The sequence below is a fragment of the Cibotium barometz genome, chromosome 28, assembly GCF_041138505.1.
Source record: "Cibotium barometz isolate CiBa-2024 chromosome 28, ASM4113850v1, whole genome shotgun sequence".
In the NCBI taxonomy this organism is placed as follows: Eukaryota; Viridiplantae; Streptophyta; class Polypodiopsida; order Cyatheales; family Cibotiaceae; genus Cibotium; species Cibotium barometz.
The window spans coordinates 35796847-35821363 of NC_141073.1; the positions used below are offsets into that span (position 1 = coordinate 35796847).

The 24517-nt window shown below is 43.9% G+C and overlaps 1 protein-coding gene across 1 annotated transcript in view; it reads right to left on the reverse strand.

Annotated features, from left to right (window-relative positions):
- Positions 1–5194: 5194 nt before the first annotated feature.
- The window catches only part of LOC147622785 (Signal recognition particle, SRP9/SRP14 subunit), a 47685-nt gene continuing 28362 nt past the window's right edge, over positions 5195–24517 (reverse strand). The window contains exons 3-5 of the mRNA XM_086822408.1: positions 9689–9782; positions 6568–6680; positions 5195–5430 (exon numbers count right to left, since the gene is read on the reverse strand). Of these exons, the coding sequence (XP_086678534.1) occupies positions 5293–5430; positions 6568–6680; positions 9689–9782 (345 nt within the window). The 3' untranslated portion in view covers positions 5195–5292. The remainder of the gene's footprint in view (positions 5431–6567; positions 6681–9688; positions 9783–24517) is intronic.

The following is a 24517-nucleotide window of genomic DNA, read 5'->3' on the forward strand; positions in this document are numbered from 1 at the left end:
TTTGTCTAGGCTAAAACAGGGTAAAAACAAGGAAATAATTATAAGATCAGAAAGGGAGGTTCTTACACCTGCAAACCTCAAAAGCCGGAGGGAGGAATCTTACAAAGTTGGACTAGAACCTGCTACACGACCACCCGAGCTCATCTTGGACCTTATTTGGACCTCACAATGTCAACCAAGATGTCCAAGAGTAAAGTCTATCCACTCCATGTATGAACCATTGTAAGATAACGGTCCAATATAGCCTATAGCCTATTCGGCATTATGCCAAATCTAATCGAAGCCATCTCTAAACCATCTAGTCTTGTAGGCTACCTTCTTAAGTGATATGAGAATGAGCGCTCTCGAATTGCTCAACACAGCGGCTCCTCATAATTGGGAACCATACAACCATGAGTGAGGGTGGAGCATCGATATCCAACTACTACTCCCATGTTGATCATCTCTTTCTCTCGCTATATTACACTAATCTATTCTTTTGGGAAGCACCTTATCCATCTTTATTTGGCCTTCAAATCATCCACATGTTACTCTCCTGAAAGTCCCTTCTCTAATTTATTTTAATTTTAAATGTCACTGTAATTACCTTACTCTATCATGTACTAATTATCTAGGAGATATGCCCACGATACATTTAAAGGCAACCAACCATTTATGAACTCATAGCATATGGCACAATTAATGGTCACACAATACTTGTAAAACAATTTGTTCTACATGTGTAACCAACCTTAAGGAACCACAAACTTTGGAACCTAGCCTTTTGCACTACATTGGTTTGCAGATAAGTCCAATACCTTTTGGAGCACAATCTATACGATCGCTTGAGAAAAGATGAATGAACCACAAGGCTGCAAAATTTTTGCTCTCTCTCTGGGACACAGACCAAGCCACTGACAGAGATACACATGGCAGTATGGAACTGTAATGGTTCACTATGGGTGCAGCCTGGACGACTGGAGCATGTTATGGTGAGGAGAGACATCATACTTCTGACAGAGACACATTAGAGCCCAGAGAGAGGACTACCTCGAGTAGAGGGATTCCAGTGGGAGTCAGCATACAGGAGGACCACATGCCATGGTACCTCGAGAGGGTCGGGGGGAGTAGCAATTCTATTTAGACAGGAGCTACATGGGAGACTGAGAGTGGTAGCACAGGATCTAGAGCCCAGATACATGTGGATCAGCTTACAGCTCTCACAAGACAGGGTTCCATGCTATGAGAACCAATGTGTGACCTATGCATACCATGATCCTCTGTCTCCTGCCTCAGCCAGCTGTCTAGATGCCTCAAAAGCTCTGTATGACAATATGTCCTGTGGCATCTCTCTCAATGTGTCTAGCAGGCATATAGTCTGGAATATGGCCTCTACCATCATAGGAGGCGCAGCAAACTCAGCTCGGATAATGTCATGAGGTACTGACAGTTTGCTGCGTATCATTCGGGGCCATCACGAGGGCCTGTGGTCTCTCTATCTATGTCCACCAATGGGTAGCAAGGACTGGCGCCCATACCGTTGCTCCATACATCAGTGCCAGTGTGACTAATGTGTCAAATAGCCACCCCTTCGTCCGGGCACTTGAAAATGTGCGTGGTGGCACTGTCTCTCTAGCATAGCCAATGCTGCATCTCCTCGTGTCAATCTAGCTCTGGCTGCTGAACCCATGGTGAAGCACGTGGCTGTTGTAGAGAAGGTAACCCCTAGGTACACGTATGATGTAACCACCTCCACCTGGCGTCCTGCGAGAGTGAATGTCAGTTGACTCCTGCCCTGTCTCGATGTATGAAAGACCATAACCTTGGTTTTCCCAAGGTTCATAGTAAGACCCCTCTATGTGCAGAAATCATCGAGTGCATGTAGATGCTGTTGTAGACCTCCTGGAGACTCGCTCAGCATATAAGCTAAGCTCTTGCTCCAACACTACACCATAGAGTTTGGCCAACACGTGGCCAACCATAACCGTCCTGTAGTTGCTCGGATCGAGCATATCCCCTGTTTTGTTGATCGGCACAATGGTGTGCATCGTCCACTCCGCAGGCAAACCCTCTGTGTGGAAGAAAAGGAGCCAAAGAATCTACTGCATATATGAGATGCTCACCCTGTAGGCCCATATGGTTGACGGCCCGCCCATGGTGTAGGTGGCGGATAGCTTCCTTTGCCATCGAGTGGGTAAAGAAGCTAGCTATGGTAGGTCGAGGCTCTTGTGGGTGAGGTATAGGTGGTTGCTGTGGGGCATGGTATAGGCCCTCTGCATATGTGTGCCATGTCTGTGGGTCTGCAATGGGTGTCAGTGTCCGGGGCTCTTTGAAAGTGCCGCCATGAGATAGGGCTATCTCTACTCATGAAGAAATGGAAGATCTCTAGATCTTGTATCTCTGCGAAGCCGTGCCTTTTGCGGCAAGTAAGTCTCTTCATCTCTCTCCTCGACTCCTGCTCTGTGATGGCTCCCAAGGCTCTCTGTATGCGGAGCCGTGAGTATAGGGCTGTGCACTCGTCATCATACCATTTGTTTTGGGGCATAGTCCCAGATCTTGCAGGCTCTCCTGAGTGGACACGATGTGGGAAGCTCTGTAATGCAGCCGTGTAGGAGTGATGCCAGCTGGGTTGTAATGGTATCCATAGGTGCCAGGGGATCCATGAGTAGGAGCCCATCCTCTACTCTGCCAGTGTATATGTCTGCCCTGTCATGTGTGAAGTAGATGGTAGTGTGTGGCGTCGGTATGTGGGGGGCTGGTGATACTGGTGATCCGGCTAGTGAAAATGCCAAGTATGTATGATCTGCCCCAATAGGACGAGGTGGGATGGAGAATGAGGTGACAAGCTCTGATGCCTCGAAAGACCCCATAATGTAGTCTACCACCGTGCCTCCGGTCCGTGTATGACCTCCATGTGGGAAGCATGTTATCCCTCTTGATCCCGGCCACTATAGCATCCGTTATAAATAACGAGACGATGCCTGGCTCCCAACTCTAGTAAGTGGTCCCCATAATGTCCTCTGTCTGGTCGAGTGTCCTCTGATGCCCGACTAGCCCCTATCTCCTCTGGATCCACATGGTGGAGGATCTCCATGTCATCATAGTCATACACCTCACACTGTCAGCTCTGTGTGTGGGCATTGAAGTCACCCATAAGAAATACTTCCCCTAGTGTAGAATAATGCAAAATCTCCTCTGACAGACAAGTGTATGGCGAGGCTCCTGTCTCCTCCTGTTGCATGTCCTCTGTAATGACATAGGAGGATCCTAATTATGGCAGCTCTATACACGAGAGACATGGATATCGCCTACACAGCCTCTTCCACCGAAGATGCTGTACTACAGAGATCACTTCATGAGTATCACTCATGATGGATTTATAGAGAGGCCTAGATGCATGGAGGGCTTTTTACCACACGGCTCCCGAGTAGCTATTGGTCAGTTTAGAGTCTCATCACATCGATTGGAGATCGAGACTGGCAGAGCAGCATGGATCCCCCGAGAGGAGAGGGTATGTAGATTGTGTAGAGATGAGGTGGAGAGTGAGGAGCATTATGTATGCAGATGCAGAGCATATATGACCATCAGAGAGAGATATCCCATTTTATTTAGAGAGCCACATTCCCTATGCCAGATCTTCAAGGCAGCAGACCAACGCATACTAGGGAGATTCATTCTAGACATACGTCACAGAGAGACATCACAAGCTCAGACAGCTCCAGAGGAGAAACGACAGACACAAATTACTACATTTTTTCAAAGATCCACCCCTCCCAGCCCCTACACAGCAGGGAATTACTCTCCAGAGAGCAGAGACACTCTAGAGCCCGCAAGAGACAAAGGACACCTGGCTTTCGAACACCACGCGTATATCAGAGAGAGATGACAGAGATCAGAGCTCAGTTTCACAGAGAGGGTGCGAAACGACTGGCTCGCTTCAGAGTAGACCCAAGCATGTTCTTCAGGGAGCTGTGGACACCCCCTTCATTGATGTATACCATTTTATACCCCCAGTATGGTACAAGATGGAGCTAGCTAGGTTGCATATCATGATTGTATACTCCATGCATATAGTAGAGCTCCATCCCCTCCCCCACTCATTGTACTTACTGCACACCCAAATTCAGCTTTTTAGTTCAGTACTTTTTCATTTTGTTGGGATGATAGAGGATACCCCACATAGGTACACTGATTTGTCTCATAGGCCGAGTTCGATCTTTTGAAATCTTCCTATCTTTCTTTCTTTTCTCTCTCTCTCTCATGATGAGGACGAGAGACATTCAGCTAGTATATCTTTGTATGAGTTCTTTTTGAGTTTTGTTAGTCTTTATCCATGTCCCAACAGTACAAGCAATTCTTGTACCACTTTTGGTCTCATTGACCCATTGGTCTTTTGAAGATGGTTAATATGACTTCTTTTCTCCAACTGATCGGAAATCTCCTTACCTACCATAACTCAATCTACAATACCAGAGCAATATACCTCCAATAATTTTCTATGCTTGTATAAATTTATATAATATTGCATGGCAAACAAGCTTTCAACTTACAAGCACGTCTCAAGATTCATGGAGTTTGGTTGAAAAATTATTAGTATCTAATTTGGGACTTTTTGAGTCGGACCAATTTCCTTGATGACATTAATTAACACAACTTTGGTTTTTTTTTTTTGGCCAATACAAATAAGCGTTACTCATGGCATCAAGCCAATACCCCATAAGTGCAAACTCCATTTCTACAAGGCCAGTCCAAGGGCACCCTCAGTTCTCTTGCAAGGCACTTAAGCTTCTGCTTCATTTGAGAGGCCATCTTCTCCCCCTTTTCATGGCCATGTATCCATCCAAATTAGAAAAATGTTTTAAAATCAAGGCCAACATTACTCTGCCAAGTTGATATAAACCTGTAAAACTAGCTATTTCAACGTACTAAAATACCTCCACCAACTACGGAGCTACTTAATGTGCGATTGGAGAATGTTCTAACATAATCCTTCAACATGCTGCAAACCATGTTCTAATTGGAAGGTGCACTCGAAATTTTCTTGTCACTGCCAGAGGCTGAAAACCTACCTACCAGGGTCTGTATATACTGAAGTAACAAACGCATCAAAGCACCCATGTTAAGCCATATTTACTGTCATATTTGTAAAATAGAAAATTAAGTCATGCATGGGGAACACCCGTACGTAAAGAGAAAGCTTCATGAGAAACCAATGTGCACATGCAACATGAGCTGTTCCTTGTTATTAAATGTGGGCTCCCCTCAGAAAAAGTTATACAAGTGCATACAAAGTATCTACAAAGCCTAACATTATCATGTTGTTTGTTTCACAATCGCTGCCGATTTCTTTTCCTTTTTATCTTTCTTCTCGCGTTTCTTCAGAGCATCCATGTGAGCTTTCAACACAGTTGCATATGCCATTTGAAATCGCTGATGGTCCTTGGCTGATAGCTGCAAAAGCCAAAGCATGCTCAATGCAGATTATTGAACCTCACCCCCCCCCCCCCCCCCCCAAAAAAAAGGCACCTTCTCTTCTAGACAAGAATCACATTACCTGAAATCAAGGATGACTTTTGACCTTAGTACGGACACTAGACAGCTATAGACGAGATGAATTATGGCAAAACCACCTTACAGATTTTGACGAGGCTTACTTTGGCAAGACAACTTGATGTGCTTTGCAGGTAGTAAGTACAGAACCAGGCCTATTTTAATAAGGTTTTATCAACTTATAACTTGATAGTATGAACTCTTGTAATGTAGCCAAGACCAATTGAACAATACGTGGACATCCAAGGGTGCCCACCTGTGTGGGCCTTAGCCAAACATCGATACGTGTGTAGGGTAGGCCATGTGGTGAAAACTTACCTCATGCGGAGATAATCAACCACCTCTCCAAGAAAAGGCCCTACCGTCAACACACACTATGTTGCTTGCAGTTGCTGGCACACTTCAGTGTACACTAGTCTCCACTGTCATCTGGACGTCTCAACTGTTTTAAAACTTCCATGCAGCTCCTCCATTTCCTCCTCTGGCTGAAAGGGTTCAACCTTGCTTCATCAGTGCTGCCGAGCTCTTATTTTGAGTTGCTGCTTGAGCCTCAAAAAACCTTGTTAAGCTCAGCTAGCTCTGGAAAAACTCGGCAAGACCGAGTCACATGAGGACAACACTGCCACAAAAAACCAAGTTGCATTGCCTAGGGTCCGATGTGAGTGGTCAAGGCATTGCTTGACTTGAACTAGGGACCTGCACACAAGCTGATGGCATGTCACACGGAAAATGCAAAGGTTACAAAATAGATTTCCCGCTAGTCCTAGTCAATTGGGGTGATCTGGTATAGCATATTTAGCAGCCCCTTGCACATCTCAATCAAGCGCATTCATATGGCACCTGCAAAGTTAGCAAGCTTAATGTGGATCCAGAGTTTGATGGGGAAAAATCATTTGGACTAAGCTAGAGGTAGGTTTTCATTTTCTGAGCATTTTAGTTCATGACATCAATCAATTCCACATTAGAAAACTATACATACTTTTGATGCATGGTTACAACAAGGACTACTGTGAGCAGCAGGAGTCTAGCAAAACATACCATTGTACTAATATTTCTTTTGCCATCGGTTGCTCGTACAAGGCAACGGTACTCAATTGTCTCATCTTGAGATTCAAGCGCAGCCTTTCTCTTCTTTTTCCAGTCCACAGGTGCTACACAACACACAAAAATAATTAAATCTTGGGATTAATAAATAGAAGTCAAATTTTTTTATTAGAACTTTAAAAAGCACAACTTTTACATCATGCATAATAGTAACCTTGATGTGCCTACCCCCCTTAATAGAATTACATAATAGTAACCTTGATGTGCCTTCCCCCCCCTTTGAGAGCATTAAAGGCAACAACAAAGTGAAGTGCTCTGTCCAAAAATTCCCATGACCCCTCATAACATACTTTTAAGTAGCAGAAAGGTGAGTCTAGCCCATCAGACCAGAAGGTAGCGCACAAGACTAGACAAAGCACTAGACATTTAAGTCGCTACTAGAAGCGTCTCCTGCCCTGGATTCTTGTGATTAGGATGTCGAAGTCCCAACATGCAAGTCATGACTTCAACCCCTGTTCACTGCAGCAGCTGCGACATCACAAATAAAGGGCCCACCGTCGGGTACACATACCCAAAAGAAAATCCTTTTTTTTAAACAATGGCTATTACTTGTTTGACGTTCTACTGACCAAAAGTGCTAAGAGTATCAAAAGTGCACATCTATAAATCATTGAGGATTATTGCCCACAATGAATTGTTCAAGAAGCTTAACTATAGCCCTCTCTCTCCTTAATCACGAAGCCGTATGATTCTTCTTTTGTTCAAATAAGGATATTGCTTTTACTTCCCAAACGCTTGTTGCAAGGATACGGTTCTGGTAGCAGTCCAGCATAATACGAGAGGGCAGGGAAAAACATCTACCTGGGCTTGCCTAGTGCTTTTGTACATCAAGAGCATGGGACTTCAATTGACAATAGTTCTAAATTTGAAAATGTAGTCATGTTTGGTTTGCCAAAAGACAAAGTTGACTTAAATTGTTGCACTTTGTGCCAGTACCAAATGGTACTTCAAAGTCCATTATTACGGATTTTATCTCATGTGTCCCTAGAACGCCACAAGGTCATAATACAATTTGCGTACAATCGTTTCACTTTCTATTACAAGTCAATGAAGGCTCTGAAAGCTATCCGTTTGTTTATACAACATATTTCAGATTACCTTTCAAGATTATTTCTGGCAAAGATTCAGAATTGAGAACCTTTCAAGATTATTTCTGGCATAAACCTTATGTTACTGAACAAAAAACATTATGGGAAATCTACTGTAATGGGCAGTGTCTCTCAGATATCTTAATCATTCACATTAACAATACAATTAACCACATTGAATAAGCCACATAAAAATAGATCTCAGTGCACCACACTAAAGGTCAAAGACGGATCAAACTCAACACACACGCATGCACGCACGCACCAGCCCCCCGGTCACTTGTATTTTATTACCCAAAAGAAGTATCAATTCATACAAACCGTGTCCAAGGAAAATCCCAGCCTACACGCCAGATTTCCAAGACCAACTATGCAATGAATACAATCAGCAAGCAAGACTTGCCAACGCTGATGTTTTAAACTTCCAAGATCTCCTTGCTAGATACCACTGAGGCAAGTAATCGAAAGCCCTAGCACAACTGGAAATACCCCAACAGCAACCCTAGAGTGATAACAGCTCCATCACAGGATTGCCCATCAGACAACTTGGCTCTCCCAAAAAAACAGTCACAGACCTGTTTCCCACAATCCCCTTGCAATCTCCCACAGAAGAAACAGCCTAGTTCTCCATAAGCTTTATTAATGCCTGTCCCACGCAGCCTGCCCTCACCTGGGACAGCCTGATTCTCCACACGATCAACAAGGCCGGAACAGCCCCAAACACCATGACAAGCATGAAGATAATCGAAAAACAGTTGAAAACAGGTTGTATGGGTGGTGGGCCTTCACAGTTTGTATCGTACAGTCTATATAATACAATTGGGCAACAAGCCATACATGTAACGGGGAGAACGGATCGCAGAGCACACTTAAGGATTCACTTGACTAAACACACATTTAGGCACAAAGGAAAATAACAAGAGCACCAACACTATAATAGGAATATGGGCCGACAACACACCCCCTCCCCTCCCCCCGCACCCCAAAACCCAAACAAGGTATTTTATTACCAAAAGGAGTATTTGTAGAACAAGCTTGTGGATGATCACTAGATTTCCAGTGCAACTAAGCAATGAATACAATGATCAAGCAAAGTGATGTTGAAGCCGGTTCATTGGATCACCAAAAAAAAGAGGGGGTACTCTATATAAATGTGTAGAACATTGGGCTAATCTTTCTTGCAGGATAGTAAAATAACATCGATATAATACCAGATAAAATCTCATCTAAACATCTAAACATTAGCCCATGTGTAAGTTATGGAGTATTGTGCATGGTGAAAAGTCTCTAGAAGCCTTTATGTAGCATTAACCTGATAGATTGCTAAATAATCAACTATAGACCTTTCTATATTCCTCCTCTTGTATTACTACTTGATTGGGCGAAAATAAGACTGTGTGTGAAAGCCAAGAAGGACATGAAAATTAGGCCAAGTAGTTTGAAAAACCCTTTAGATTAGACATTGGGCTAATATGAGCCCCTTCGTATTATTGAAATCCTTTCCGGCTAAATACCAAACAAAGAAATCCTCATCACGAGCATATACTAGCTCAAAAGGAGTCTCTCTCCCAACTTTGAGTATCCTGGATCTTCTCAAGCTCTATCTGTCTTAGGAAATCTCCTTTCAGCCCACAAAGCTTGGTACTCCATAGCTTTTATTGAAGTATCAATTGGGCACCTTTGGGCAACTCCCAGAATGGCCAAATCCCAATGGTTCATCCCCTTTCTTTTTTCCTTTGTCTCCTTGGAAAAATTGTAGTCCGTCCACATGCAGACATCCTTTTTTCTATTGATAGAAGGATCTTTTCTTGGGGAAAGAAAATTAAATAGTTTTTTGTGGTTCTAGAAAGGTTGATCCACAACCCATCAGAAACTCTTGCAAGCCCATGAAATGTAGACCTTTGCACTATACAAAACAAATAAAGCAGCTAGTAGTATTACAATCTGGGAGATTTGAAGATACATACCACGTTTGAGTGTAACCCATACTGAGCCCTTCTCTCGATGTTGCTCATATAGCTTAGTGAGCTCATTCAAAAAAGGATCAGGATCCAATCGAACCTGCAAGTACATTTAAACTTCCGGCAACAAATCAGAGAGATGCAATACTAGCCAGCCAAAAAAATATAATAATTCAGCAATAAAACCAAACAATAAGATAAACCATTACAACAGATAAGTAAAACCATTAAAATAGATTAGTAAAGCTTGCACAAATGATAGTTCAATTATAAAAACCAAGCTCATGGAGCTTGTTTGGGACCATACAAAGGCTTCCGTAACTTGCACACTTTGTCTTCGTGACTTGGTATCATAAATCCAATGGGCTGACTCACATAAACTTCCTCATGTAGATCCCCATTAAGAAAGGCAATCTTTATGTCCAACTGATATACTTTCCATCCATGGTGAGATCAGTCTTGATCCAGTCGTGTACAAAATGATAATGCACTTCCATATGCTTGGATCGTCCCCATATCACAAGATTCTATGCTAGAGCAATAGCACTCTCAGAATCCGAGAATATAGGAAGTGTCAGCAGAACACAAATGCTCCAGAATCTCATGAATCCACAGTGCCTCAGTGGAGGAGAGAAGGTAGGATTTACACTCAGCCTCGTTGGAAGAAGTAGAAACAGTCCTCTGCTTTTGAGACTTCCAAGAAACCAATCTAGAACCAAGCATGAAGCAATATCCAGATGTAGACCTCCGACTATCAATACAGCCTGCCCAATCAGAATCTATGAAGCCAGCCAAAACAACACCACTGGAGTAGGTGATGCCATAATCTTAAGTACCTCAAAGATAACGAGGAACTATCAAAGCTTCTTGCCAATGAGACCTTCGAGCGGCTGATGAGAACTGGCTAAGGACACTCATAGCACAGGAGATGTCTAGACGGGTGTTGGCTAGGTAAAGCAATGAGCCAACAATCTGCCGGTACTCTGTGGAATCCACCAAGGGTGTATCATTCTCCTTGGATAACTTGGCATTGGGATCCATGGGACAAGAAAGAGGTGTACAATCTCACAACCCATAAAATGAGAGCAGCTTCTTCACATACTTCTGCTGAGAAATGAAGATATAGTCATCTTTCTGCCAAACCTCCAGCCCAAGAAAATAATGTAGAAGGCCAAGATCAGTCATCTCAAATACCTCTGAAAGTTTGGATTGAACCTGTGTGACGAACCCTAAGCCAAAAAGAATGAGGTCATCAACATACAAAACAATGACACAAATATCTCCATCAGAAAGAAGCACATAGAGATTGTTGTCAGCATATGCCCTCTCAAAGCCAAGAGATAACAAGAAGGCATCAATCTTCTGATACCAAGCACGGGGTGCCTGTTTGAGACCATAAAGAGCCTTCTGCAGAAGATACACATGGGTGTCTTGTCCTTGAATCACAAAACCAGGAGGCTGCTCAACATAAACTTCCTCCTCTAAATCTCCATTCAGAAAAGCAGATCTGACATCCATCTCGAACACGGGCCATCTGAAGTGTGCAGCCAGAGCCAAAACAATCCTGATGGTAGTATACCTGGCTGTAGGAGCAAATGTCTCATCAAAGTCTTCACCTGCCTTCTGAGCATATCCTCGAGCAACAAGGCGGGCTTTGTACTTGTCCAAAGTACCATCTGCATGAAACTTGACTTTGAAAATCCATCTCACACCAATAACACGACGATGTAAAGGCCATGGCACCAAAGACCAAGCATTATTCCTCTCAATAGAGGCCATCTCTGCTTCCATGGCTTGCCGCCACTGCGGCTGTGAAAGAAGAGCCTCTTCTGGACTCTCACGCTCGTCGATCTCCTGGAGAGAACTCATGAGAGCATAATTCACTGTGTGATGAGATGTGGAAGCCTGAGATGAACGGTGAGATCAAGGGGTGGTGGTAGAGATCTGATTATGGAGTTGTGCATCAGTGAGACTAGAATCTCTAAAGAGTTGCTAAACCCACCGAGGTAGGCCAGCCTTCCTCTCAAAGCGTGAAGAAGAAGATCCAGCTACAGTAGAGGACTCATCCGATGCTGGTGGAAATGGTGATGAAATAAGCACTAGTGAGGGTACTCCCGGAGTCAAAGCACGACTCGTAGAGGGATTGGGAGATGCAGAAGCTGGTGCAACAGGAACGAGAACCTGTAAAGTAGCAGTTGGCGCCGGGGTTGCAACAGAGAGAGGAGGAGGAAGAGGAGGAGCTGGATGTGGAAGAGGTATAAGATCACTTGCATCTGTCGGGAATGGATCATCCAAAAAGTCGGAAGATGCATCAGATGGAGAGGAATCAATGCCAAACAAGCTCTTATCAAACCGAGCATCACGGGAAATGATGATGTCATCAACTTCCAGATCCCAAAAAAGGTACCCTTTCAATCTAAGACTGTAGCCTGTGAAGATCATCCTCTTTGACTTCGATGCGAGTGTGGTCCTTTTCTTATCTGGGACATGCACATAAGCAACACAACCGAAAACACGTAGATGAGAAACAGAAGGCTTGTGTCCTATAAAAGCCTCCTCCAGAGTCATCCCCTCAACCGCTTTTGTGAGAGAGCGGTTAATGAGATAAACTGAGGTAGCCACAACTTCACCCCAGAAAGCAGGAGGGACACCTGCATGATGCAACAAAGCACGAGCCATCTCTTCGACGGTCCGGTTCTTTCGTTCCACAACTCCATTCTGCTAAGGAGTGTAAGGAACTATACTCTATCGATGAATGCCCTTCGAAGCAAGGAAGTCATCAAATGGTAAAAACTTGCCACCATTATCAGACAGGAAGAATGAAACACTACCCCAGACTGATTTTCCACCATCGCGATCCAAGTCTTGAAACTGGTAAAAGCATTTGACTTGCGAGCCAGAAAACATACCCAGACTTTGCGAGTGAAATCATCCACAAGTAGACGAAAATATTGAGCCTCTCCAAGAGACTCAACCTCCATAGGTCCTGCAAGATCTGCATGTATAAGCTCCGGTCTTCGGGTTGCTCGATGAGTGGCCTCCTCTGGAAATGCATCTCGATGATGCTTGCCCATCATGCAAGATGAGCAGATGTGTGAGAGAGACCTGAGCTGAGATAGTCCGCTGACAACTTGCTTAGAATAGAACTTCTGTAAGGCAGCAATGGGTACATGACCAAAGCGAGAATGCCACAAAGAAGTATCTGCCTCAGAAACCAAAGCTGCCATCAAGGGGGAGAAAAGTTGATGAATATGGAAATCAATGCGAGGGATCTTAGAAGCAAAATTGGTGATCTTGTAGAGACCTCCATCATGGACTCCATTGGCAACAACCGAGAGAGTCTTCCTGTCGATTACTTCGATGACCTCATCATCAAAGTACACACCAATTCCTTCTGAGAAGCTTTGTATACTAAAAACAGATTTTTGGAAATCCGTGGTACATGAAGAACATCATGTAAGGTGGCAGAGGAACCCAAAGAAACATTACCAACACCGGTAACAGGAAGTGAAGAGTTGTCGCCAATGTGAACTGAAGAAGACAGAGTCTGGTAGTCCTCCAAGATATGGGCCTGATTGGTCATATGGGCAGAAGCACCACTATCACCAACCCATTCCACCGCTTCAAGTGTGTCACTAACCTCTTCAGAAGAAGTCATATCTGTGATCAAGAGGAGTGCATCATGTGAAGAAGTGGATGAATCAGTGACTGCCATGTATGCAACTTTGGCAGATCCCTCCTCTGAAACTTTGCCTTTATCTTTGGTGTTGTCCTTGTTAGATGCTTTAGAAGCATCCTGGGCTTTATACTTGGCTTTGGCTGATCAAGAATCATCACGACCAGCAAAGCAGCAAGCCTCAGTATGATCCGACCTGCCACAATAATCACATGCATTGTTTTGGTCCTTGGATTCCTTAGAATCTTGTTTACCCTTGCCTTTGCCTTTGTTTTTGTTGTTGTTGTTGTTGTTGTTGTTGGAGTTCCCTTTTCCACCTTTGCCTTTATCCTTGTCAGAGGTAACAAAAGCAAACTCCGACTTGCCTTTTCCGTGAAGCATGCACTTGTTGTGGAGATAACTCACAACTTCCTCAAAAGGAGGAAGAGGATCGCGGAAATAAATATTATCCCTGAAAGAATCAAATAAAACAGGCAAGTGAACTCTCCAATCTTCTCAATCAAGTTATCTGACTCAGTGATTGTAAGCTTCTCCAGATCTGGCTCCAATTTGGCAATCTTCACTGTCGAAACTCTCCCATACCTCCTCTGGATCTCTATCCACGTCTGATGAGCATTACTCCGAGTAGAGACAAACTGTGCCTGTATAGATGGAGTCATGCAATGGATGATGATAAGACGAGCCCGAGCATCCAATATGCTTCTCAAAGAAGGGTCCACCGAGTGAGGTGTGGAGATAGTCATCCACACACCGACTCCTTCCAACAACAACTGAGTGTAGAAAGACCAAGTATGATAGTTGGTTGCTGTAAGCTTCATGGAGTCACTGACTTGGGGAGGATTGTAGGACAGTATATGGGTAGGGCTGGGAGCAAGACCTAGATGAGAGAAACTCAGAGAGGAAGATTGGGAATAGGAACCACCTATGGAGCGGAAGCAGGGGATCCAGGCTGTGATGGTGTTGGAGAATCAAGAAGAGAAGGAGCAGCAGTAGAGAAACCTCATGAAGCCATGTCCTCTGACGACGAGAAACCTTCTCTGAAGAAAGGGCTGAAAAAATCAGCAAATCCTCCTCTCAGGCTGTGCACAGCAAGAAGAAAGGGAGGGAGAGTGGGAAACTGAAAGGAGAGGAAGAAGGAAGATGTCTCCAAGCCGTAGATCCCTGTCCTCAGCACCTAGAAGAGGGCTTCAGCAATCCAATCAACATAAAAATTGCTTCTACGCTGAAATCTGCAGAAAATGCAGCAAACTATCGAAGCCTCTACTCCAAAACAGAACACGCAGCTCTCTTCTGCTCATAGGTCAGCGTTTTTCTTTGATACCACGAAAGAAAGTGAAGCAAATAGAAAACACAGACGTAGACCCAGGTAGAAGACCTGTAAATGCTGGAAACTGATGTTTATTACTAAAAACTGAGCACGAGGGAAGCCCATAGGTACTAAACAATGGTAAGAAGCAGAAGCAGCTGCTAATGACCTCAACAAGATGCAAAAGAATGAGATGAAATGGGGGAAAGGGGGGTCAGCCCTTATATATGTTGAGATATCGAGCTCATCCAGTGAGGTGGTGGACATTGATGACCCGCCTAGGGGATAGGCCCCACTTACACCACTGGCATGGTTGGTGAGATCTTGGGTGATATGCGGCCAGTGGGATGACAGGCTGTGTGACAGCCATTCTAGAGACTGGCATAGTTATAGCGCCAGCTCATTTAGTCGGGTTCACACTATAGAGACCCCGTGTATGTATTGGTTGAGTACCTTTCATATTATGAGTACTCTTATCTTTGTATATGGTGTGTTGAGTGTTGAGTGAAGAAGAAGAAGAGATTTTAGCCTCTCACCTTGTGTGTTCTCTATTAGGGTTCTGTGAGTGTGTGTGTGTGCTTGCAAGAGCTCAAGCTCTCTTCTCCCCTGCATCTTTTCATGGTATCAGAGCTAGGTTCGTGCTAAGGGCTGAGCTGCAAGCAAGAGAACCACAGGAAGCAGTACGAGGGTAAGAGCTTTAACTACTCTTCCCTATTTGTGTTGGTGACTACACCCTTGTCGAGAGCTCTACGGGAGGCACCGGCAAACGATCTCTGATTGAGGAGCTTTCTTCGCGGGAGTAAAGCTATAGGGCAACTATACTGTCCTATTGGACCCAGTTTTCTGGGCCGAAAACGCGTTTCGGGCGCATCTGGACCTCCGTTTTTCAGAAAGCAGGCGATTTCGAGCACTGCGGGTAAGTCATTGATTCTCTGCAAAACTCTGTTATAAGAACTGCAAGAAGACAGATTGACTGTGTAGACACTGTGGGTGCTGCAAAGAGATCTACAGTTGCCATTGGGTGAATGTATGCACATTGAAGTCACTGGTTGTGACATTTGAGAGTACTACAGTACCGCTGCAGAAAATACAGCAGTTTGTGCAGAAAAACCAGAGTGCTGTTTCTGGTAAAATTGTGTGTTTGGAAAGATGTCAAATGATGGGATAACCCAGATTGTGGCTGAGAAGCTTGATAAGAATAACTTCCATGCTTGGAGGTTCAGGTTGACGAATTTCCTGATGGGAAAGGGCTATTGGGACTACATAGAAGGTGAGCATGAAGAGGCACCGGAGATACCGGACATAAATCCGACTGCTGCGGATGTGAAAGAGTTTAAAGACTGGAACCAAGGAGCCAGGAAGGTTATGTATTGGCTCTCCATTAGTATACAAGTACCATGATTGGGCACATTCAGGATGCCAAGTCCCCCAAGGAGGCGTGAGACACCTTGGTAAAGCTCTATGAAACAAATACCAAGGCACGTAAGATACAGTTGAAGAATGAACTTCATACTGTGGAGAAAAAGAGCATGTCTGTGAATGACTATGCGCTGAAGATAAAGGGTATTGTGGAATCCCTTGCATCTATTGGTGTGTCAGTAGATGATGATGACAAGGTGGAAGTCTGTCTACGTGGTCTCGGGCCACAATACAAGGCGTTCAAGACGTCTATTCAGACTCGGGAAAACATTCCCAACTTTACAGATTTGGTGTCTATGCTGATTATCGAAGAGAAGAGCTTGGGTGAAGACCAACAATCTTCACAAAGCAAAAACAGTTCAGAGCAACAGGCCTTCTACACGAGTTCAGGAAGAGGACGAGGTAGAGGAGGCCGTAGACGCGGTCAAGGAGGTGGCCGAACAGGTAATCAGAATTATGGACAACAGCAGCAACAACAACAGTCCCAAAATACACAACAACAACAACAAAAACACGCAGGTGGAAGAGACAAATTCAGAGGCAGGGGGAGTCAAAGAGACCGTGGAAATTGGCAAAGGCAGTATAATGATGCACGTGAATGCTATTATTGTGGTAAGCCTAGACATGTGCAGGCAGAATGTTATAAGAAGCAGGCTGACATGCAAAATGGAAAAGTGCAGCAAAACAACTATGCATCCTCAAGCAGAAATAATGAGGATAATGAAAGGTTGTTTGTTATGCAGCATGTCGTGAATGCCATGTCTGAAAATGTTGATGCAACACAAAAAGATAATGTATGTTATGTGGATTCAGGTGCTTCGAACCACATGACAAGTCATGGGGAGTGGTTCAAGGAGATAAAAACCCGGAAAGACCAGGTTTTGTGGAAACAGGGGATGACACTGCTCATCCAATTGCCCATGTTGGAGATGTGCCATTGTCTATGCAGGATGGCAAAGTGAAGTACCTTGCAGATGTACTTCATGTACTGAACATAACAAAGAATCTGGTTTCAGTTGGCCAGATGATTGAGCAGGGTTTACAGGTTCGGTTTAACCCTGATGGTTGTTATGTTGAAGACTTTAAAGACAAGTGCAAGTTGGTTGCAAAAGGCAACAGAGTGGGCAGAATGTTTACATTGAATGTAGACATGCCTGAAATGAGTGCTGCGATGTTTGCAAACGGTTCAGGAATTGTTGCAGACACAGACATTTGGCATAAAAGAATTGGACATGTGAATGTGCAGAGATTGAAGTCTATGCAGACTAAAGGAATTGTGACAGGGCTGCCAAAATTTAAAGTGGAAGGTATGCAGAAAATATGTGAAGCATGCCAATTTGGGAAGCAAACAAACCATGTGTTTTCACGTAACAGATATGTGAGCAGAAATGCACTAGATGTTGTGCATTCAAATGTATGGGATCCTACGAAGACCATATCTATGGGAGGCTGCAGGTATTATGTGACTTTCATTGATGACCACACAAGGAAAGTGTGGGTATATTTCATGAAGGAGAAGAGTGAGGTGTTCACTCACTTTCAGAATTTCAGAGTTTTGGTTGAAAAGCAAACATGGAAATATGTAAAGTGCCTAAGGTCAGATGGAGGGGGAGAGTACTTCTCCAATGAGTTCTCTGAATTTTTGAAGAAGAATGGTATTCGAAGACAGTTTACATACAGATACACTCCGCAGCAAAATGGAGTTGCTGAGCGGAAAAACAGGCACATTGCTGAGATTGCGCGAGCATTGATGGAAGAGAAGAATATGCCGCATAGATATTGGGCTGAGGCTGTTTCTACAGCAGTATACATCATGAACAGGACTCCAACTGCAGCCATACATGATGTAACTCCAAAGGAGAGGTTTACTGACAGAAAACCAGATTTGTCTCATCTGAAAGTCTTTGGATGCATTGCATATGTGCATGTGCCAGATGAGCTGAGAACTAAGCTGGATCCAAAAGCTAAAAAATGTGTGTTTATTGGATACTCCCTTGAGCAAAAGGGATACAGGTGTTATAACCCTGCTACACGTGAGTTGAGGGTAAGCAGGGATGTTGTCTTTGATGAGATGAGCAGCTGGTATGCTACTGAAAAAGAAGCTGTTGGGACTGATGTGAGTGGAAGTGTGGTTGCACAAAATGCAGGTCAGCAATCACGGTCTTTGAGTGGACCAGGAGATAGTGGGTCTGTTGATAGACCATGGAGTGGCAGGCCGCGTCATAATACCAGTCCTATAAATGTGATTAGTACATCACATAAAGGAAAAGAGAAAGTGGTTGAGCCCCTTGGTATGCTTGACATTTCTGCAGGGCATTCTCACGTTGATGGAGAGTCTAGTGGCTCATATATGAGCCTCGATGAGGAGCTTGGGATCCCAGCTATAAGAGCACCTGGTGTAAAGAAGGCTATGGAAGCCATGAATGAAAAGCTGCGAAGATCTGGAAGAGTGAAAAATCCTGTGCAGAGATTTACCTATGATGGTTATGTGGCACATCACTATGCATATATGGCAAAGGTTGTGCAGGTTGTTGAGCCCACATGCATTGATAAGGCTGTTGGAAATGTGTGTTGGGAGAAAGCTATGGATGAGGAGATGGATGCACTATATGGAAATGAGACTTGGGATTTAGTGCAATTGCCTGAAGGCAAGAAAGCCATTGGATGCAAGTGGGTGTACAAAGTAAAACATAACAGTGATGGAAGCATAAACAGGTACAAGGCTAGATTGGTAGCCAAAGGGTATGCGCAGACATATGGCATTGATTATGAGGAAACTTTCAGCCCAGTTGCCAAGATGGCAACAGTGAGAGTTGTGATAGCAGTGGCTGCGTCAAAGCAATGGTCTTTACATCAGATGGATGTAAAGAATGCATTCTTGCATGGGGATTTGCAAGAAGAGTTGTATATGTTGCAGCCACCTGGTTATGAGGATGTGAGTCACCCCGAGCATGTTTGCAGGTTGAAGAAAGCCTTGTATGGCTTAAAGCAAGCACCAAGAGCATGGTCTGACAAGATTTCTGAATATCTTGTCACTATTGGCTTTCATGTAGCCAATGCAGATTTCTCGCTGTATGTGAGACATGGTGATAGAGGGGTTGTGCTTATTGTCATCTATGTAGATGACTTGATCATTACGGGGGACCATGATGCAGAGATCTTTGATGTAAAGATCTTGCTTAGACAGAAGTTCAAGATGAAGGATCTAGGAGAGCTCAGATATTTCTTGGGCATTGAGGTGATTAGGTCACCACATGGTATTGGATTACTGCAGAGACAGTATGGCTTGGACATGTTGTCCAAGTATGGTATGACAGGCTGTAAGCCTATTTCTGTGCCATTGGATCAGAATGGCAAGTTGAGTGCAGATTCAGGAGAGATCTTGGAGGATCCTACTATGTATAGACGCATAGTAGGAAGCTTGATATACATGATGATCACCAGGCCAGATTTGAGCTATGCTGTTGGGTTGGTGAGTCAGTTCATGCAGGTTCCACGGAAACCGCATTTGGATGCAATGAGACGCATACTGAGGTATGTGAGGTCTACTTTGCATTGTGGACTATTCTATGAAACTGGGACAGAGATATGTGTACATGGGTACACAGATGCTGATTGGGCTGGTAGTATCTCAGATAGGAGATCTACTAGTGGATTCATGTTTTCTTTGGGGAGTGCTGCTGTGACTTGGAGCAGCAAGAAGCAGCCTACGGTTGCTCTATCCAGTACAGAGGCCGAGTACAGAGGAGCTGCTATGGCAGCATGTGAGGTAGCTTGGTTGAGGAAGCTACTTGCGGATTTGGATCTATCAGTGGATAGACAAGTTGTCATTTTCTGTGACAACATTAGCAGTATACAGTTGGCCAGGAACCCAGTATTTCATGCTCGCACGAAGCATATAGAGGTCCACTACCATTTCGTCAGAGAGGTGGTCTTGGCAGGAGACCTTGATCTTGTTTATGTCAGCACAGAGGATCAGGTAGCTGACATCTTCACCAAAGCATTGGGTACAGAGAAGCTCCGCAGATTCAGGGCTTCGCTTGGTGTACATGAGATGGAGTTGAGCTCAAGGGGGAGTGTTGAGATATCGAGCTCATCCAGTGAGGTGGTGGACACTGATGACCCGCCTGGGGGATAGGCCCCACTTACACCACTGGCATGGTTGGTGAGATCTTGGGTGATATGCGGCCAGTGGGATGACAGGCTGTGTGACAGCCATTCTAGAGACTGGCATAGTTATAGCGCCAGCTCATTTAGTCGGGTTCACACTATAGAGAACCCGTGTATGTATTGGTTGAGTACCTTTCATATTATGAGTACTCTTATCTTTGTATATGGTGTGTTGAGTGCTGAGTGAAGAAGAAGAAGAGATTTCAGCCTCTCACCTTGTGTGTTCTCTATTAGGGTTCTGTGAGTGTGTGTGTGTGCTTGCAAGAGCTCAAGCTCTCTTCTCCCCTGCATCTTTTCAATATACTCCCCCAGAGTGCTAGTCGACCTACTGTCAGACAGACCAGTAGCATAAAATGCTTTAAAAATGCCTAAAAATGGTAGAAAAATGCTGAATAATATCTGCTAAAATAGCCAATGCAGGATCTAATAAAATGACCAGTACAAGCATGAAAAGGTGATGTAGACCCTCTGGAGATGATATAGACCCTCTCGAAATGATATAATCCAACAGCAATTTCGTACTAATAGCGAGTGATCATTTATTGATAGCGTGACTTTCAAAGACCAAATGGATGGAATTGATAAGTTTTTGATTCATTAAATGAAGATGATGATTCACCAATAAATGGATCCATTGAAGACTTGAAGCCAATACAAGTAGGTGATCAAAGAATTTCCGAAGGACTTTCTTCACAATACTTAAAAGATGGACTCTCCAACATGTCAATGGATGTCTTACATGCTTCAAACAAATTCATCGGATACTTGAATACCTTTGACATGGAAACTCAAGAGAATCAGGATCATATATCAAAGAAAGACTTCATGATTCTTCAATACCGAGCGACATAAAACTACTCAACCTCACATATAACGTAAGGAAGCAAATTTTGATAAGGAATTCCCAAAATGATGCTACAACATGGGATTTGACATTCCAAGCAAAAAGATAGAACAACGATAATATTCCCAAAGGCGGGTTCTTATTTTAATTGCGAGGCAATGTCAAGATTGTGACTCAAAGTCTCTTTACACATAATCGCTTTATTGATTATGGACTAAAAAGGATCATCCTATAACCAGACAGTGTCAAGCTCGAAAGACAAAACAGATCAAAGAAAGAATATGCTTGCCCAAGGATCCTAATGGTAGGCTTGTGCATTACCTATTGCAAAACTTTCATCTACAAGAAAAGCATTTCTAGAAGTTTGGATGCAAGAGAAACTTGACCCCAAAGCCACTGAGATATGGAAAAGGTTTAAATCTATGAAGGTCACTTCGCTTGCATTCACTGGATATAGCAGTTACACGGTTGAAAAACGCAAAAAACACCATCTAGTCATTGAAATTTGTAACTGCTAACCGCTGATCCAAGGCTGAGACTTACATATCCAACTCAAAATGACTGATTATTAGCACTAGCTTTGCTTTAATAGATATAAAACTGCCCCATCCTTTTGCAAGCCCAAAATTTTGTCATAAAAATCACTCAATGTATTCATATTGAGCTAAAAAGGTGCCCAACCCTTAGCCCCTGGGCCAAGCAGATCTACTATAAATGTCTCCAACAAGATGGGATAATTGTCATGTGCAAGACATGTGCATGCTCAAAGAGAGTAACACAACACATGGAATAAGTTCCCAGGAGGTTGGTTGGTGGTGTTCCACAAGACCCAAGACCCAAGACCCAAGGGGAATGGCAGTCAGGTGCCACTAGGGGCACACCAAGAAAGGTTTTCAGGCAACGGTTCCAAGGGAGGATGATTCTCCAAGAGGTGGAGTAAGTGTGCCAATACTCAGGAACAAAAGACCATAGAAAGTGTTCGGGGGTCCCCCGACGGCATGAAAGGCTAGGGGATGGGATGGAACAGATGTATAGATCTTCATTAGATTTGCAGATTTGGAGTGGATTTGGAGACCGGGCAGGGTTTTTAGTGAAAAGGTTGCCAAGAAGGGAAGGATGACAAGTTGGGGAATCCGGGAAGAGACTGAAAGAATGGCTGTAAAATAGAAAAAACAGCAAATAGATCTTGCAAAGAAGCACATGTGCAAAAGAACTGAAGTAGAAAACTTGTTATCTACTGAAGTAGAGCACGAGGGCTGCCCGTAGGTGCATACAACCAACAACAATAGCTGAATAATGATGTGCTAATGATGCTAACCCAAGCCACCTATTTATAGGTTGAACAAGAGCTGGTCGGCCAGTATAAAAACAGTGGACTGGCCTGGCCGACTATGCAAAAAATACTAAAATAATGTCTAAAAAATAGACAAAAATAGCAAAAAATTATCTAAAATAAGATGAATGCATGGCCTCATAAATCTAGCTAGATACAGCATGAAATATCACATATATGCCCAATCTGGAGATGATAATGCCAACACCTCCTCTTCAGCGCCAAATGGGCGGACCGACTCCAGCACGCTGAAGGAAAACCTCCAAAGAGTCTGAAGGAACAACCTCCTCATAAAAGGCACAAAGCTTGCGAAGATATGGTACATCTGAATACTGAGAAGGTCTTCAGAAGAAGCCCCGAGAAGATCGAGAAGATATCGAAGACGAAACAATAGGATCAATCTAAAGAGAGAAGCCCTCACGAGATGGAACCATAGATGGTACCTCCTCTGCATCTGCAACAACAAATATCGGGACCGAAGTAGACTTCTCCTCTAAAGAAGAAGGAAATGAAACAACGATTGGAACAAACTAATCATCAGTGATAGTAGAAGTTGTCAAGTTCAAAGTAGGGACAGGCTCCAAGATAGTGGAAGATGCCTCCTCTGAAACATAGGAAGGAGAAGCAACTGCCAAAGTAGGAAGCTCGAGAATATGTGAGGATATCTCAGCAAAATCATCCACCGGCCCAGTAGAAGAACCACTATCCTCCTCTGAAAGAGACGAGAAAATCTGCAATAATGGCATCAGCATGAAACAACACAAGGGAAGGGAGATACTCATCCAAAGGGATTAGAGAAACTGATAAGGTCTCTATTAGAAACTCCTGTAAATAATCCTCTGTTGCGGATAGGGCATTGACTTCTGAATCAGAAGTCTCCTCTGTGACCACCAGGATGGACTCATCTTGCTCCTGTGAAGATGAAAGAACAGGAGGATCATAGACAGCAAGAAAAGCTATCTTAGCATGAGACTTCGTACCCTCCTCTGTCATTGGCGAAGTATCTGAACCATCTGTCGTGGGTGAAGTGTCTAAGCCATCGGAGGAGGACTCCTGTTTTGCTTTAGCTTTGGCTTTAGCTTTGGCTTTAGCTACCAAAACATTTTGCCTCAAAATGACCAAGTCGGCCACAAAACTCACAAGATTCCTCCATCCTGGAACCCTTGTTGCTGTCAAAATTGTCATCGTCAGAAGATGACTTTGTGGTGACTTTCTGCTTGTTGTTGGAGTTCCCTTTTCCGCCTTTGCCTTTGTCCTTGCCCTTGTTAGAGGCGACAAAAGCAAACTCTGACTTGCCTTTTCCGCGAAGCATGCACTTGTCGTGGAGATAACTCACGATTTCCTCACAAGGGGGAAGAGACTCACGGAAGTAGATGTGATCTTTGAAAGAGTCAAAGGATGATGGAAGCTTACCAAGCAGTTTATGGATTGGGTTGTTGATCGAGCTCCCATACTCCTCAAGCTGCCTCTTGATCCTTGTTGCTGTCAGAATTGTCGTCGTCAGAAGATGACTTTGTGGTGACTTTCAGCTTGTTGTTGGAGTTTTCTTTTCCACCTTTGCCTTTGTCCTTGCCCTTGTTAGAGGCAACAAAAGCAAACTCTGACTTGCCTTTTCCGCGAAGCATGCACTTGTCGTGGAGATAACTCACGATTTCCTCAAAAGGGAGGAGAGACTCACGGAAGTAGATGTGATCTTTGAAAGAGTCAAAGGATGATGGAAGCTTACCAAACAGTTTATGGATCGGGTTGTTGATCGAGCTCCCATACTCCTCAAGCTGCCTCTGGATCCTTGTGAATTCCCCAATCTTATCAATGATATTATCTGAGTCACTGATGGTAATCTTCTCAAGATCCGCCTCCAACTTAGCGATCTTCACGAAAGATACTCTCCCGAACCTCCTCTGAATCTCATTCCACATCTGACTGGCATCACTCCGAGAAGATATGAATTGTGCCTGAATAGATAGTGTCATACAATGGATGATGATGAGACGGACCCGTGCATCCAGAACTCCACGAAACGTGGGATCCACCAAGTGAGGAGTGGTGTGTCACGACCCTGTGTTTTTCTCTGGACAAGATGCAGG